This window comes from Ambystoma mexicanum, chromosome 13 (assembly GCF_040938575.1).
Source record: "Ambystoma mexicanum isolate Mex_15411 chromosome 13, UKY_AmexF1_1, whole genome shotgun sequence".
NCBI lineage: Eukaryota > Metazoa > Chordata > Amphibia > Caudata > Ambystomatidae > Ambystoma > Ambystoma mexicanum.
In genome coordinates, this window is record NC_090938.1 from 106,534,077 (window position 1) to 106,550,409 (window position 16,333).

The 16,333-nt window shown below is 49.2% G+C and overlaps 1 protein-coding gene across 5 annotated transcripts in view; it reads right to left on the reverse strand.

Annotated features, from left to right (window-relative positions):
• The window catches only part of TRIM33 (tripartite motif containing 33), a 1,358,766-nt gene that overhangs the window by 902,611 nt on the left and 439,822 nt on the right, over window positions 1-16,333 (reverse strand). For all 5 annotated transcript variants that reach the window (XM_069633393.1, XM_069633392.1, XM_069633390.1 and 2 more), the window contains exon 9: window positions 2,238-2,485. In XM_069633393.1, coding sequence (XP_069489494.1) covers window positions 2,238-2,485 — 248 coding nt within the window. The remainder of the gene's footprint in view (window positions 1-2,237; window positions 2,486-16,333) is intronic.

The window sequence follows — 16,333 nt, forward strand, 5'->3', positions numbered from 1 at the left end:
ATGTAAGCCCCATTTGACCTTTTATTCAAAGCATTTTCAAACTGTTTTTGCCTTTTGGTGGCGCTGCGAATTACATGTGTTAGTTATTACGAAATTTAAATATTATTGAAACAGATCAACCACAAACTCCATGAGCTGTAGATTAAATAATGTAAATGGCAATTGCTTCATTTGCCCAACTATCTTAGCTGCCTATTTGAACTGTTCTGAAGGCAGGGAACGATTCAGAACTCTTGACTGCAACTCCCCAGCTGTCCTCGCCCTTCTCAATCTCACGGTCAACCATTACATCCGAATACAAAGGCTCCACGATATCCTTGGTATCTCTGAACAGGCACTGGAATGGTCGACATCCTTCCTGACTGCTCTTCCCAAGTCATTCTCGGCACCTTCTCTCCTACCTCCATCTCCACACGTGGTGTCCCCCACAGGGTTCTAACCTCTCCCCTTGGCTCTTTAACATCCACCTTGCTCGGCTTGCATGCCTCACCTCCTTGTCCTCCCACTTCCAGCGTTATGCCGACGATGCACAGCTCTTTCAAACTTCCTGCTGACCCTCTTACACCCTCCATCAATCCTCACTGCCCATCGCCCATCGAGTCTTGGTGCACCTCTAACGATCTCTGCCTCAACAACTGTAAAACTGAGATCCTCCCCATCGGAACCCCTGCTCCCTCCTTCCCGTCACTCTGGCCTTCTGCCTTGGCCTCTCCCTCTTCTCCTTCCTCTGAAGCCAGAAACCTTGGAGTCATATCTCTCTCTTTCCCCACCCCATACTCAGGACATTGCCAAGAAGTCCCACTTTCACCTCTTCCTTCTCTAAGGAACTCTCTCTTTTCGCACTTTTCCCCCAGCGGCTCAATATTACTTGAGCCCTGGTACTCTCTAGGCTTGACTATTGCAATAGCCTTCTCCTGAATCTTTCTTCCACTCTGCGACCCCACCAGCTAATCCAGAGTAGGGCAGCGAGACTGATCCTTGGCCTTAAACCCAAGGAGCACATCTCTCCTGCCCTAAAAAGTCTTCATTGGCTCCCGGTTTGTGCATGGATTCAATTCAAGTCTCTCTGCATCATCCACAAGGCTATCTGGGCCTGGGGACCACACTAGCTTCACCTGTATCTTACTAAATACTCTCCCTCTACACCACTACACTCCTCTGGCATCAACTCTGTGTGTAAAGCACTGTGCTAAACAGTAGGTGGTCGATCGCTTCCTCAGCTGGCTCCCTCCTATGGCACAGCCTCCCTCTGCACCTTGCACAGAACTTCCTTAAATTTGGGAAGCTCCTCAAGACTTTCCGCTTTACCTCCTCCTTCCCTTCTCTCCTCTGGCAATGCAACAGTTGTGATTGGTGTCTGGGGCCCTTATGCAATCCTCGGGCCCCTGACCTCCAACACCCAATCGGCCCAGCTCATGTCTACCCTCAGCACTTGCCTTGGCACACCCTCCGCCCTGGAGGTTCGCACTTACACCCAACGTGGCTCCAGGCCATGTAGCACTCAACCCAAACACTTCATCTGTGGCTCACCCATGAGTGCGGACTCCCCACCACTTACCCCCTCTACCCTCCTTGCCGCACTTGCACGTTCTGAATACTCAAAAGGCATAGGTTTGTCCTTTCTTTTTCCCTCCACTGCTCTTTTAAATATTGTGTTTTGTAATGTAGTTCACTCCCTGGTTCCCTCCCCTCGCCCTGTGTGCACTTTGAAACTGTATTTTACTTGCTGTATAAGTGCCTAACAAGCAAACAAATCAAAGCTAGATTTTCTTTAAAAATAAAGTCACTGACATTAACCCAAATTATTGATTCAGATAGCACTGAAGAGAAATTGGAGTTTAACTCTTTTTCACCACAGAAATAAGGGGGCTTTATAAATCGCAAGCTCTGACCCCCTTCAACAAAAACCTAGTCACCCCTCATTTTGAAAGCAGTATAATTACAGAAACTTGCTGTTATAGAAACAAAGTTTGAAACAGCGTTCTAAATATAACTTCCAGTTGTCTTGCAGACTGTGTGACCAGAAATAGTTAAATGATAAATAAGTGTGAACCTATATGCACAAAGTTTCAGTAAAGCAAACAAAGGGATTCACTAATTTTGCTGAATTACAGACTAACAACCCAATCTATCTCATGACGATAGCCTTCGGGCCATGCATCACCACAAGGAGGTAATTTTTGTTATATTGAATGTTCTTTCCAATTTCATTGCTTAACGAACATAAGATCACTTGCCTGCTGCTGCAACATCTGAGGTCCAGGCGGTCTCTGGTGCGGTCCAGGTGGCTGTCCCATCCTTATTTGTTGCTGCATCTGCTGATGTTTCTGTGCATACACCTGCTGTTGCATATGCTGTAGCCGCAGCTGTGCCAGATTGATTTGTCCAGGGGCCTTATTAACATGGTTTGTTCCTGGAGGAACTTGTCCAACTACAACATTGGGCGTATAACCAGGAGTTGGTTTATTTTCAACGACAAGGTTACCTAAAGAACAAACCATAGACAAAAGTTTCATTTTCAAAGCAACATGAAAAGAAAAAATTACCCTGTGACCAACAAAAGCTGCTAAAATACAATTACAAGAAAAGATGACAGTGGCCCCAATTTTACCAAAGTTTTATGCAGTATTGTCCATGCCCCCCAAATGTATGAAAAAATGTACAATATTTGGCATGCTTATGAACCATCAGTTAATCCAACTTGTGAATGTCCATTAAAAATGTCCATTACAAGACCATGCCATTTGGAGAAGTAGCATTACATTTTACAAGGGGACCTCTGTACTTTTAGCTGGATTCCTTGGTTTTAGACTCCAGTCAGGCTTAATTCAAAGCTTGACAGTGTGGCACTTGTTTGATGTGCTCTAGCTTAAGCTTCCCTAGGACTTCTAAGGAAGGGAGTAGCTTAGTTACTCTGTGGTGCTAGGCTGGTGGTGGCTTTGACTCAATAACAGGTTTCCACATAGTGGAATTCATTTCATCGGTGTGGCAACTGACTTTTTGACCACCGCTTCCCCATTTCACAAAATGGAGATGGTCCATTTGCCTAAAGGTCCTGATGGGTTACATGAGGTGTGTGCGTCTGTGAGCACTAGATCCCTTTATAGCAACTTCCCAGTAACTTCACTTCTCCAGCATTGGTATCTTTCATCGATCAACATGCTTCGAATATTCCCCGTCAGGCTGGAATTCTTCGGTTACTATTCTGGATAGTACCATTTGAAAGCAGAAAAGTAGTGGCACTGCAGCCCATTCACTTTTTTGGATTGTTTCGCTCTGATTCAAGGGAGGGGGGGTGAGCGGGGAGGGTTAGTAGAGTGCTTACCACCACCCTGGAAACGTAGTAATTTAGGTAGGAATTTTGTGATTGTCCAAAGAACTTTGTAAAATTTCAGTAAGACGTGTTTCACTGCCAATGCCTGATCTCCCCCAATCAACTGATCTAGGTGATGCTCACCAGGTAGGCAACCTTCTAGCAGAGGTGTGCGAGGTCAAAGGGCTCCAAGAAGCAGGAGCATTATTACGAATGTGCTTAAATCTCTGCATAGGTGCAATCTTCCATACAGATAGAAGGGTGCGAAAGGGTAATTTATGAATGGCTCAATTGATCTTTAGACCAAGAGATGGGCTTTCGTTCACTGGTTATAGTGCAAAATCACAGCACAGTTTACTCGAATGGATGTACGGGTTATTCCATCTTTGGTCAAGAAGAATAGTACAGCAGGACCCGGCACAATTTCATTGGGAAAGGTAGCAGGTTGTGAGCTTCACACTAGATACAAGATAATTTCAGTATATGTTTGAGTAGTAGAATTTGCTCCGACTGCCTATTGTACCATTGACAGTATTTTGTGATACTCGCATTCTGAAATATGAGAAGTCAGGGGGCCATGATGAAAAGGCTGAGTGATTTCAGGTCGCAGTGATGCACCAGACCTCTGCCTCTGGACAGAAGGTCCTCTGTTGGCACAAGGCATATTGGGGGACATAGTGATAGCCAGAAAAGGTTGTAGTACCACAGCTATCTGGTCCAAGCTGCGGCTATGAAAGTGAGCTGGGATATTGTTTCATGTTGGTCAACACCCTCCGAACTTCTGGCACTGGGCAAAAAGCATTTGTGAACAGTCTTGTCCAAGGGAAGAAGTCGTCCGGCTTCGAACCCTGCTGGAAAAATCGGTTGTACTTGTTTAAGCATGTTGCGAAGGAACAAGTTACTTAGCTGTAACTGTCGTTCTCCAGCATGGGTCTGGCATGGATTCACATGCTCATGAATATTCCCCGTCAGGCTGTAAATCCTCGGTAGAGAAAAGAATCAGTTTCGTTTCTGAACTGTCTTTCTCCTAATAACCAATCACTGGTCTCTGGGTCATACAGCACCCAGCCAATGACTGCCCTCTACCTAATCCCCCTCCTCTGGCAGCCATCTTCGGATTTGGTAGCACGTAAAGTGGAAGTAGGACCCAGTGAAGAGCCGCAGAGGGGTAGGAGGGAGGGTTTGCATGTGATGCCATGCCAGACCCATGCTGGAGGACAACAGTTAAAGGTAAGTAGCTTGTTCCTTCTACAGCATGGGGTCTGGCATGGATTCACATGCTCATGAATACAAGAATACATAGCAGTACACATGCACAACCACTGGAGGTGGCAAGGCTCAACATTGAGTATTTCATCAACTCAACATTAAGCATCTCTTACCTCCTCACCAGGACCACCTTCAGGCAAACAGGTTGCGCAGCACTGCCTGGCGAACTCTGGACTCCTCCCTGGAATCCCGGTCGACGCAGTAGAATCTCGTGAAGGTGTGCGTCGACCTCCACGTAGCAGCCCTGCAGATGTCCACGTGGTAGCAGCGATCGCTCTGGTCGAATGGGCTCGGACGGCCGGGCAACGGTCGGTTTGACAACCGATGACAGTGCATGATGCAGCCGGAGAGCCATCTGGAAATGGAAGCCTTCGAGAGGGCTTTCCCCTGTTTCACAGGTCCAAAGTTCACAAACAGCTGTGATGTCATCCGAAAACTCTTCGTGCGGTCCACATAGAACTTCAGCGCTCTAGCTACATCCAGCGAGTGCAAAGTTCTCTCGGCCGGTGACAAAGGCGACGGGAAGAAAACAGGTAACACCAAGGGCTCGTTGAGATGGAAGTCCAACGGCACCTTGGGCATGAAGGAGGGGTGCGACCTCAGCACCACCCTCTACTTGTGGAAAGTCAGGTATGGAGGCTTGCAGGAGAGGGCCTGGATCTCTCCCACTCGTCGTGTGGAATTGATGGCCACAAGAAACGCTGTTTTCCACAACAGGAACTTCAACAGTGCAGAGGCTCAAATGGCGGGCCCATGTGCCTGGTCAGCACCACGTTGAGCTCCAACGCCGGGGCCAGAGCCTTCACCGGCGGAAAAGATCGGAACAGTCCCTTCATGGACTCCTTCACCAGGCGATGAGCGCCCCGGAGTTCTGGTGTAGCGGGAGATAGCCGCCAGATGGATCTTGATGGAGGCATGGGCCAGCCCCGCCTTGGCCAGTGATGGCAAGTACGGCAGCACTTGAGGGGCCGTAATCCGCAGAGGGTTAATCTTCTGTGCTCGGCACCAGACAGAAAACCTCTTCCATTTATGTCCGTATCACGAGAGTTGAGGACGCCCTGGCCTTTGCAAGCACTTCCTTGCAGTCCGCCGGGATATAGTACCCTCCAAACTCTAGTGCTGCAGGAGCCAGGACTGCAAGTTCAGCGACCCCGGGTCGTGGTGGAGGATGGCGCCTCCTTCTCTGGAGAGGAGGTCCGCGTCTGTCAGCAGTTTGACTGGGGGGAGGGGGAGGAGAGAGGGGGGAGGAACGACACTGACTTGTCCAGAAGGTCTGGGAACCATATCTGTCTCGGCCACGCTGGTGCGACGAGGATCATCCTGCACCGGGACCGTCTGAGTTGGTTGATGAGTCTCAAAAGCAACGGTGGGAACGCATAGAGGAACAGGCCGTCCCAGGGGAATGAGAAGGCAACGCCCCATGCTCCCCGGCTGGGGAAACCTGCTGGCGAACATCCGGCACTTCGCGTTCATCGCCGTCGCAAATAAGTCGATCTGGGGATTGCCCCGTCGTTGGAATAGCAGGTCCACTTGATCTTGTCGCAGCTCCTACTCGTGGCACGAGCGCAACTCCCTGCTGAGTGAGTCGGCAATGGTGTTCTTTATTCCTGCCAGGTGGAAGGGTACCAGAAACATCCCGTGAGCGATGGCCCAGTGCCACAGATCCTACGGCTCCTTGGATAGGGCTGTGTATCTGGTGCCTCCCTGCTTCCGCATGTAGAACATCGTGGTGGTGTTGTCAGTGAAGATCCTCACCACCTTGCCCTTGAGGGACGGGAGTAACGACCTGAGGGCCTAGAACACGGCTTGGAGCTCCAGGACGTTGGTGTAGTGACCTCTCCTCCGGGAGCCAAAGGCCTCTTGCGTGGAGCTCTCCGGTATGCGCTCCCCATCCCTCCAGGGAGGCATCCGTCGTCACTGTCTCCTGGTGTGCCGGGGTCTGGAAGTCAATACCCGCCACGACATGCGCGCGGGTGCCCCACCACCGGATTGCTTGGTGGAAAGTCTCGTTGAGCGAGATTCTGTCTTGGAAGCTGCCCGCCGCATGCATCCAATGGGCGTCGAGAAACTCTTGCAGTGGACACATCTGCAGCCTGCACAGGCGTACGAGGTAAATGCACGAGGACATCATGCCGAGGAGGGACTTTATGGACCTCACCCTGGCCGCGTCCATGGTCGACAGCTGCTGCACCTTGCCAAGGATGGCCTTCGTCCTTTCCTCCGACGGCGAAGCCAACCGTATTTGTATTTATTTTATTTATATAGCGCAGGCCAGGCCCAAGGGCAACCGGGCGCATATCTTAGTCAAACAGTTACATAATATTTACAAGTAAGGGAACAGTACATTACATAATCACAATAGTCACGACCGATTGCGACAAGTAAACAGTAGGCGTTACAGATCAGACATAGATCATCAGTGCAAGTAGGGTCCCAGCTGGCCCATTCAATAAAGAAGAGCAATTGTTAGTAGGAAGTGATTAACCAGAGCTTGGCTTTATGTTTGAATTGGTTGAATGAAGGTAGGGTTCTGATCAGAAGTGGTACGGTGTTCCAGAGCTTGGCTGCCAGGACAGGGAAGCTGGTGCCTCCAGCAGATTGAAGCTTAAATCTGGGGATCGCAAGACCTTGGTTTTGTACAGATCTGAGTGCTCGTGCTGGTGTATAATGAGTGAAGCGTGAGGCTAGGTATGATGGAGCTTGGTGGTTGATGCATTTGTAGGTGAGGGCCAGTGCTTTCAAGGAGATCCTTTGGGCGACTGAGAGCCAGTTGAGGTTCTTTCTGGTTTCTGAGATGTGGGCAGATCGAGGGATGTTAAGGGCTGCTCTAATGGCATTATTTTGGGTCGTCTGGAGTTTATTAAGATTACCCTGGTTGGTGCCCTGGTACAATGCATTACAGTAGTCCAATTTGGACATGACCAAGGTCCTGGCCAAGGTGATGCAATTCTGGGCCGTGAGGAAAGGGCGGCAGGCTGAGATCAATTTGCAGGTGTAAGCAGACGCAGAGGCCACTGCATTGGTTTGTCTAGTGAGTGTCAAGGAAGCGTCCAAGTATATGCCCAGAGTTTTGGTGTCTTTGGATACTTTAATCAGATTGCCGTCAATGTTGAAGGAGTCGAACAGGTGACTTAGTTTGTTAAGTCTCTGTTGAGTGCCTAGGATGAGAAGCTCAGTCTTGTCATCGTTGAGACACAGTTCATGCTGGGCCATCCATGCCTGTATGACAAGGTAAATGTCATTAAGGGCTTTGGAATCAGTAATGTAGTCACCAGTGATGGGTATGAGTATCTGGGTGTCATCAGCGTAGTTAGTGTAAGTGACACCCAGATAATCAAGCACGTCAAATAAAGGTTTGGTGAAGACATTGTAAAGAGTTGGGGAGACGCAAGAACCCTGCGGGACTCCACACGGGACTGGTGTGGGATTGGCCGATGCGGTAGGAGAGAAAACTCATGTGCCGATTGTCAAGGAACGACATGATCCAATTGGATGCATTGTCAGAGAAGTGGGCCGCTGACTTCAGATGCCTGCATAGTATTTGGTGATTGACCAAATCAAAGGCAGCTGATAGATCCAGTAGTAGTAAGAGGGCCAGTTTACCGTTGTCTTTAAGGTCATCAATTTGAGTTTTGCGATCGAGTAAAGCTGTTTCAGTCCCATGCTTAGGTCTGAAGCCGGATTGTCTTGAGCCAAGGAGGTTATTAGTTTCTAAGTAGTTCTGAATCTGCAGGTAAGCTGCTCTGTCGAGTATTTTAAGTAGGAACGGTACGGTGGTAATAGGTCTATAGTTAGTTGGTATTTCAGGGTCTAGTGTCGGTTTTTTTAGGAGGGGGATAACCCACGCGTCCTTTAAGTTATTAGGTACCGTACCTGTTAGGAAGGAGGAGTTAATGAAGGCAGTTATAAAGGGAGCAAGGTCGTGTGCTGCTTCCTTGATGATGGGTGCTGGACAGGAGTCGCCTTGGCAGTTGGAAGGTTTTAGATTGCGAATGATGTTTTCGACCTCAAGGATGGTGAGTGGGGTGAAACTAAAAGGGGTGTGAGTAAATGGGGCTGTTGGAATATGGGAGGGTTTGGTGAGGGGGTTGGAGAGTAGGGTATTTTGTTTGGCGTTAATTTTAGATTGCAAAGTGGTAATTTTGGTGAGGAGGGCGTTTTGGATGTTATTGCACCATTTGCTGTCTTTAGTGCAGGTATCAGGTGCCGGGGATGGTGATTCCAATTCTTTAAGGATTTTAAATAATTCCTTAGTGTTGGATTCCGCTTGAACGATGCGTTGGTTGTAGGTCTCCTTTTTGGCTTGTAGGATTGCCTCTTTGTAGTTATGGGTAGTAATGATGAGGCGATCTTTGTTAAGGTCACAAGGGTGACTCTTCCAAAGTGATTCAGCCTTACGTTTTTCTTTGCGTAGAATTCTTAGCTGCGGTGTGAACCAAGAGTTCAGGTGGGCCTGTTTGGCTTTCCGTAGTTTGAGTGGTGCTATATTGTCAATAGCTTTGAGCAATGTTTGATTGAAGATGTCTACTAGGGCTTTGGGGTTGTTATGTTGGGACACGCATTTGTTCAGGATGGGAAGGATGAGAGGGAGGAGTTTATCATTAGTGATGTCTTTTTTGTTCCTAGTGGGAATGGCTGGAGCTATGGTAGGAGCAGTGTGGGGGGTTGGTCGCTGGTAAGTGGAAGGTGATAATGTGATGGTCGGACCAGGCGCAGGCGTGGTTGGAGCTTATGGTTGTGTTGCAGTTAAGGTCAGTAATCCAATCGAGCGTCCTGCCCTTAATATGGGTGGGTTCGTCAATGCGTTGTTGGAAGCCTAAATTAGCTAATGTGGTAGCTACTTCAGAGGCCAAGTGATCCTTAGTGTCGAGAAGGCCCAAGTTGAGGTCGCCTAGTAGCAATACCTTCGAGTTGGGTTTGGTATTGACAGTCAGAATGGCGGTGATCTCATCTATGAAAGAGCCAAGTGGTCCTGGAGGTCTATAGATAAGGTGGATGGTGGCAGTGTTGGTAGGAGATAGGGTGAGTTTCACAGAGAGGGATTCTGCGGAGCTGAGCTCAGTTTTGGGGATGGTTCTGAGAGTGATGTTATTTCTGTGTATAAATGCGACTCCACCTCTTTAGATGTAGTTTGACGGTCCGCTCTAGTGATAGAGTAACCGATGGGAATGGCGAGGGTAAGGAGTGGGCCACTGTCGAGCCTGGCTCCCAGGAACAGTGCGACTTGCGACGGGACCAGGTGGAATTTCGAGTAATTGATGGACTCCCAGATCCGTAAGCAGCTGGACCTTCTTCGCTGTGTGCTCGACGGCGAGTTCTCTTGTCCTTGCTCGGATGAGCCAATCGTCCAGGTAGGGGTAGACGTGGATCACCTGCAGGCGCAGCCGCACCACCACTGGTGCTAGGCACTTGATGAATACCCTGGGTGTCGACTTCAATCCGAAGGGAAGGGCCTTGAACTGGTAGTGCCGTCCTTCGACTACGAATCTGAGAAACTTTCGATGTCGTTTTAGAATGGGGTTGTGGAAGTAGGCATCCTCCAAGTCCAGCGACAATAGGAAGTCACCCTCTTCCAGCTGTCCCAGCACGTGTTGGAGAGTGACAATCCAGAACTTCTGGGACTTTATGTACTTGTTTAAATGACGAAGGTCCAGGATGGGTCGCCAGCCGCCGGTCTTCTTTCTTACGGGGAAGTACCGAGAGTAAACTCCGGAGCCCCAGAGCCTCTTTGGGATGAGCTCAATGGCTCCTTTCTTCAGCATCGCCCTTACTTCCAGTAGCAGTTGAGGGACGTGGTTTTCCTTCCTGGCCACGGCAGGAACGTGGGACCACTTCTTTAGAAACTTGAGTGTGCCCTCGGGCCAGGGAATCCAACACCCAACGGTCTCCGGCCTCCCAACAGGGTGCTGCAATGGGGGCCCGACGCCACGGCCGGTTCAGTCCTGCATGGCATCGGCCTTGCCGCCTTAGCCTCCTGGACGACAAGATCCTTCCGATTTCCCGCGTCCTCTGTAGGCCTCCTGTGACGAGGAGCGGTCTGCCTGGCGGTACGTCGAGGAGCCGCCGCCGAATCCTTTGGAGGCACCTTGCTTGCCTCCGGAGTTCCGAAAGGGCGGCCGTCGTTGCTGTAAAACTCCCAAGGCCCGTGCCGTCTCCTTGATGGCCTGCAGTGACTCGTCCACTGTCTTGCCAAACAGGTTGTTTCCGTCGAAAGGCATGTCCAAGACTATGGTCTGCACTTCCTGGTGGAAATCGGTTGCCTTGAGCTAACTACGCCGGCAAAGGCAAACACTGTTGCCCATCTGGTGGAAGCCGGTGTCAGCTATGTCCGTGGCCACCCTTAAAGCGTGGTCCGACGCAACCTCGCCTTCCTGCAGGATCTCCAAGGCCTCAGCCCTCTTGTCCGGGAGGAAGTCCAGCAGAGGGGCAATCTTAAACCACAGATCCCTGTCGTAGCGGGCCACAATCGCAAGGGTGTTGGCCGCTTTAATCGTCATCGCCGCCGACATGACCCGTCGTCCCATGGCATCCAATTTCTTCTCTACGCCGTCCGGCTGCGAGGTCGAAGTTGAAGCAGTAGGCCCCGATGCTTTCTTCTTGGATGCTGCTGAGACGAACGAATCCGGGGTCAGCTGCGCCCTGAGGCACATGGGGGTGGAATCCGGGGCCCGGTACTTCTTCTTGTACCGGTCTCTTGGCATGGGGTCGTGGACGGGTTCAGGAGCTCCAGCCCCTCGTCCCAGATGTCATCAAGTAACGGGACCGAGAGGACCGTTTTCCTCTTGGCCTCATGCCGTTGGTAGAGGAAACCTTCTTTCTATTCTACGGGGCAGAGCTGGAAGAGCTTGGATGCCCTGGCGATCATGGTGTGGAAGGAGCCAATTTCGTCAGGCGGAGAGGCCCGAGGAAGTGGTGATGGGAGGCCCATCCTGTCACCACCGTTGCCATCCGTATTCGTCGTGGCCATCTGTGTCCCTGTGTCATCCCTCGGGATCGGGGAAGGAGAAGGCTTTGAAGGCCGCGCCGGCTGGAAGGGCGGTGGGGGATGGGTTCTCCGCTTGCTTGGAAGGCTTCCCGACGGTCCAGGCTCCGCTGGGTCGTCCGTTGGGGGTAAGGGCAACCTTGTCCTCATCTCCGTACACAAGGCCTGGATCGCCATCAGGATTGCTCCTGAGTTGTCCTCCTGTGGTCCAGGTACCGTTTGCGATGGGCGCGACGGCTGGGGAGTGGAATCCTCCGCCTCCACGGGAGCCTTGTCAGCGCCTCCGTCGCTTTTTTCATCTGCCTCGTCAGGATCCCTCCCGTGGGACCAGACTTCCTCAAACCTCTTGTCCAGGATCTTCATGACTTCAGCCAGCTCCTCTTCAGAGGCTGGATCCCTGTCCGTGATGGCCACCACCCCCCCTCCCTCTTTTTCCACCCGGGTTCTCACGGGGGTCTTATCCATGGGTTGAAAAGAGGATTCCCTCCGCGGTGGCAGAGAAACTCTGGGGCCCCGAGGTAGTCTCCACTGGCGAAGCCTCCACAGGCTTCGCCATGGGGCCACCACGACCCCCTCGATAGAGGCCTTAGCCGGGTGAATCAAGGCCTTCACGACCTTAGACAAGCCTGAAGCCTTCGCCTTGGGGGGAGGGTCGCCGACTCGCTCCCCCGTCTCCGTCGGGATCGACCGGGACTTATCCCTAAGTTTACTCCGACTTTCTTTTCCCCGAGCCAGAGCATTGGCTCGTTTTTGATGACGTTGGTGAAAGTGCACCCTGCCTGGCAGCCGAGGAGCCTGACCGTTGCACTCACTGTGCTTTGCCTTTTGTTGGGCCCCCGTCGCCGGAGCGCCCTCAAAGGTCTTAGAAGACCGCTCGGACCTCTTCTGACCTGCAGCTGGGCTCTTACCTCCAGCCAGTTGGTTAGGCGGATAGGCCCATCCTTCATGGTCCGCTCCGACATGTTCTGGCAAAAAGCACAGTCCTTCTCCACGTGCGTTTTGTCTTCGTGAAGGCAGAGGCATCTGGAATGCTCGTCCTCCTTGAAGACATTCTGCAATCCGCATCCTGAACAGCTTGGATCCGGGCGTCGTGCTCCCTTTGTCCTGGGCCATGTCCACGCGGGGTAGGCCTCAAAGATCTTCTGGAATACCCCTGAGAAGTGGAACTTGACGAGAACTTTGTCTTTGAGGGGCGTTGAAAATTCCAAAACCGGTCCCCGTTGATCGGAAGTAGAAACGGTGGAGCTTGAGGCTCGATTGACCGAAAAAATCAGATTAAACTCTTTGAAAAAACGCAAAACGCAGTAAAAGCTCAAGAGCTATAGCACGAGGAATCCCAACACTTGAACGTGCGGTAAATATCTGAAGATGGCTGCCAGAGGAGGGGCTTAGGTAGTGAGCAGTCATTGGCTGGGGACAGTATGACCCAAAGCCGAGTGATTGGTTATTAGGAGAAAGACAGTTCAGAAACAAAACAGATGTTTTCTTTACCGAGGATTCCCAACCAGACGACAGGGAATATTCATGAGCATGTGAATCCATGCCAGACTCCATGCTGGAGAATAGATGTACCCGTGTTGCAGCTCCCCACACCACCACCATCACTTGAAAACCAAAGCTAAATCTTGGGTCCTGCAGCTCCCAAGACATGTTTTAGTCATTCTTCTGAGCATGTTGGATGTGTAGTTCTGTCTTCCCATAAGTGAAAGGCTTGCAGAATCAAGATGAGACAGATGGACAAATGACACCAGAATGTATACTTACTGAGAAAGGACGAGAAACCATTCCCCTCGTTTTTGGATGCAATACATGATAGTTGCATTGTCTGTTAGAAGTCTTACTTTCCCCTCTTATAAGAGGGAGAAAGAAATTAAAGTACCCATCAGACAACTCCGTTCTGGAACGTTGATTTGCAGGTTTTGTTCGCTCTCATACCAGTGGCCGTTCATGGTGTATTGGCATATGTGAATTCCGTAAGATATCAGGGAAGAAGTTGATCACTGTGCTCCTGATGCAGTGGTTCCCAGAGGGGAGCCCCGCTTCATAAGGGTGCAAGGATAGCTACACCACTGCAAATGCTCGAGCAGGCGGTTGACACTCACATTTCCCCCAGAGTTGCGACAATCTGGCACTGGGGAACTCCTGAATCGGGCCCAGGTGTGGGCTGTAATTCAGTATGAGCGGGATGTAGAATGGTATAGTTCCCATGAGTGATATGCAAGTTCTAACACAATGCTGGCATGTGTAGCCTGAAGACCATGAAAGCAATGGAATGGATAAATATGGTTTGAAAAAAATTACTCTACAGTAGGCATGTTCGGTAAAAAATGTAATTAGGACAGGCCTAAAGTGGTTACATTCTTAATCAAGGTAGAGGCCATCTCCAAAAAAGGGCAGCACATTCTAAATAGAACATGTTTGATGGAAACAATGTGAAACGTGCCTAGCTCCCAAGTTTTTGCAACTCAATAGTGTATACAAGCAACACCGGCAAGAGTTTCATCCTCAGGCAATTTGTGAGAAAGTCAAATTCTCAAGGCCAACGATGGCATGCATCAAAGGAACGTTATAGCATGCAGTCAGTGATTCTCACCTGGGCAAGTCTAGCAGAATAAAATATTAAATGTAGGCAGTTTGCAAGAACTAATCGGAAGATCCTGTTCTAGTCTAAAGAGCAGACAGAGGGATAGTCACAGAAGACGTGTTGTATGCAATTATAGCCTCTATAACTAAATATCCTCCCTACCAAGGATATCCTACTTGGAAGAAATCTAATAAAGGAAAGCCTATGTAGATTCTGCCACTCAGAACAAGAAACAGCAAAACGCCTTATTTTGAATTGTGTACAAGTGACTCTGAAGGATCCAAATTCCAGTTATTCCACTGATCTGGTGTGGAATCGTCGTTTAAATATGCAAAACACGCAAGAAGGTTTGTCTAAAGCCGGTTTTCTTAACAGCCTCAAGTTGGATTGTCTTAGATGACCTATGGGGGTATGATCCTTGATGGAAGCCTCGCCTTTTGAATTCTTTTTTTCTTTTTCCTTGATTACAACACATTGTCGCGGCCATGGGCTTCTGTTTCTATTTCTTTTTATTTCAAATTAAATTGTGTGCAAAGGTCATTATATTCATATCCCCAAAGTGAGCTATCTTGCTTAGGAGATACATAAGAATGTATGATTTTTTGCTTGTTATACTATTTGATTTTATATTGCTTCTTAGACACATGTCTCCTTTTATGCTATTCTTTTTTATATTTGCTGATGTATGATCCTGTTATGAATTTCTGTTTAATCATATGTCACTATGTATATACTTTGGAAAAGCGTTTTTACCTTTTTTATGTTGTACATTTTGTAAAGGTTTGATTAAAACAAACAGAAAAAAAAGGCTCTATAGCTAGCAAGGCCTGTTAGTCAAGAATATGCAACAAACTAAGATTTTCGAGGGATTGTTAGGCAAGATTAGTACCCTTTGGGTGCACTACAAACTTGACCTCCTGGCAATAGGAACCCAACCTTTGGTACAAGTCTGTACCACACAGGTTGGTAGTGTGGCTGAGCAGCAAGGCTCATCTCAAAGGGGGTCAATGTAAGCTGTAGGGGAGTTACACCGGGACAAGTATTCAAATAAACACTTACAAGCTTTCTTGAATAAACAATTATTCATTTATCAGTCAGTTAGAATAAGCCTTCTTCAGAAGGGAGCAATATAACAAGCAACACACACACATACACTCCAAAACTAAACACTTAGTTTCTAAATCAGTAAAGACCCTTTTGGGACGGCCCACAGTCACAACCTACACCCACAGACAACTTCAATAGTTAGGGTGCTGGGGACGTAAATATCTCACTGTTGCATTAAGAATACTCTTAGAAATTGGTTAAAGGAAAAGGTTATTAGAACAACCAGACCACAAATATTCTTAAGCAGGCAAATGCTTTGGGATCCCCTAAGCACAGTCATTCAGTATAACAGGTTAAGCCAAAGTCAATGGGCAAAAGTCTTATATGGGCTGAAGCACTTCTGGTAGGGAAGTAGAAAAGTCTTTGCACAATGTTTTAGAAGTCTTGGAAGAAAAGAAGAATCAATATAGGGCCACAAGGTGTTTAGACTTGTGAGTAGTAGAAGATGCAAGCAACTCTACAATAAGAGGTAAGTTCTCTCAGACTTTACAGTACCTTTGTATTGAAGAAAAAGTGCAGCAGATAACTCCTGTTCCGGTGCAGCTCTGCAGATCTCACTGTTCCTGGGCCTCAGACGTGGGGACAAAAGGGAGGACTTCTGGGGACTCATGCACTGCAATGGGACGGTCACTGCTCGCAACCGGAATTCTTTCCAACACGTGGCACTTCGGTGTTTCAGCTCCTTGTGACTACCACAAATCGCAACACTGCGATTTCTGGCTGTCGAGGTGGACTTTCCTTACTTCTGGGGTACCGAACTAAGTTGAGGGGGCTCAGGCTCAGTCAGTCCTGCTTCCTGGGAGTCCAGAGGATCTTTCTGGAGCTCTTGGCCAACTTAAAAGCAACACACACAAACTGGTGTTCCTCTCCCTGGCTATTCGGTTTCCAGCAGCAACTCTTGAAAGACAACCAGCTCCGAGAGAATGTCCAGGTGGCTTACTTGGAAGTTTATTGGTACCACCAACTCAAAAGGCAGAAGTCGTCCTTGCAGGGGCTTCTCTGTCGATACGAATTTGGAGTTTCAGCACAGCAGCAGGGCTTCACTGGGCAAACAACAGTACAGGAGTTGCAGCAGGCG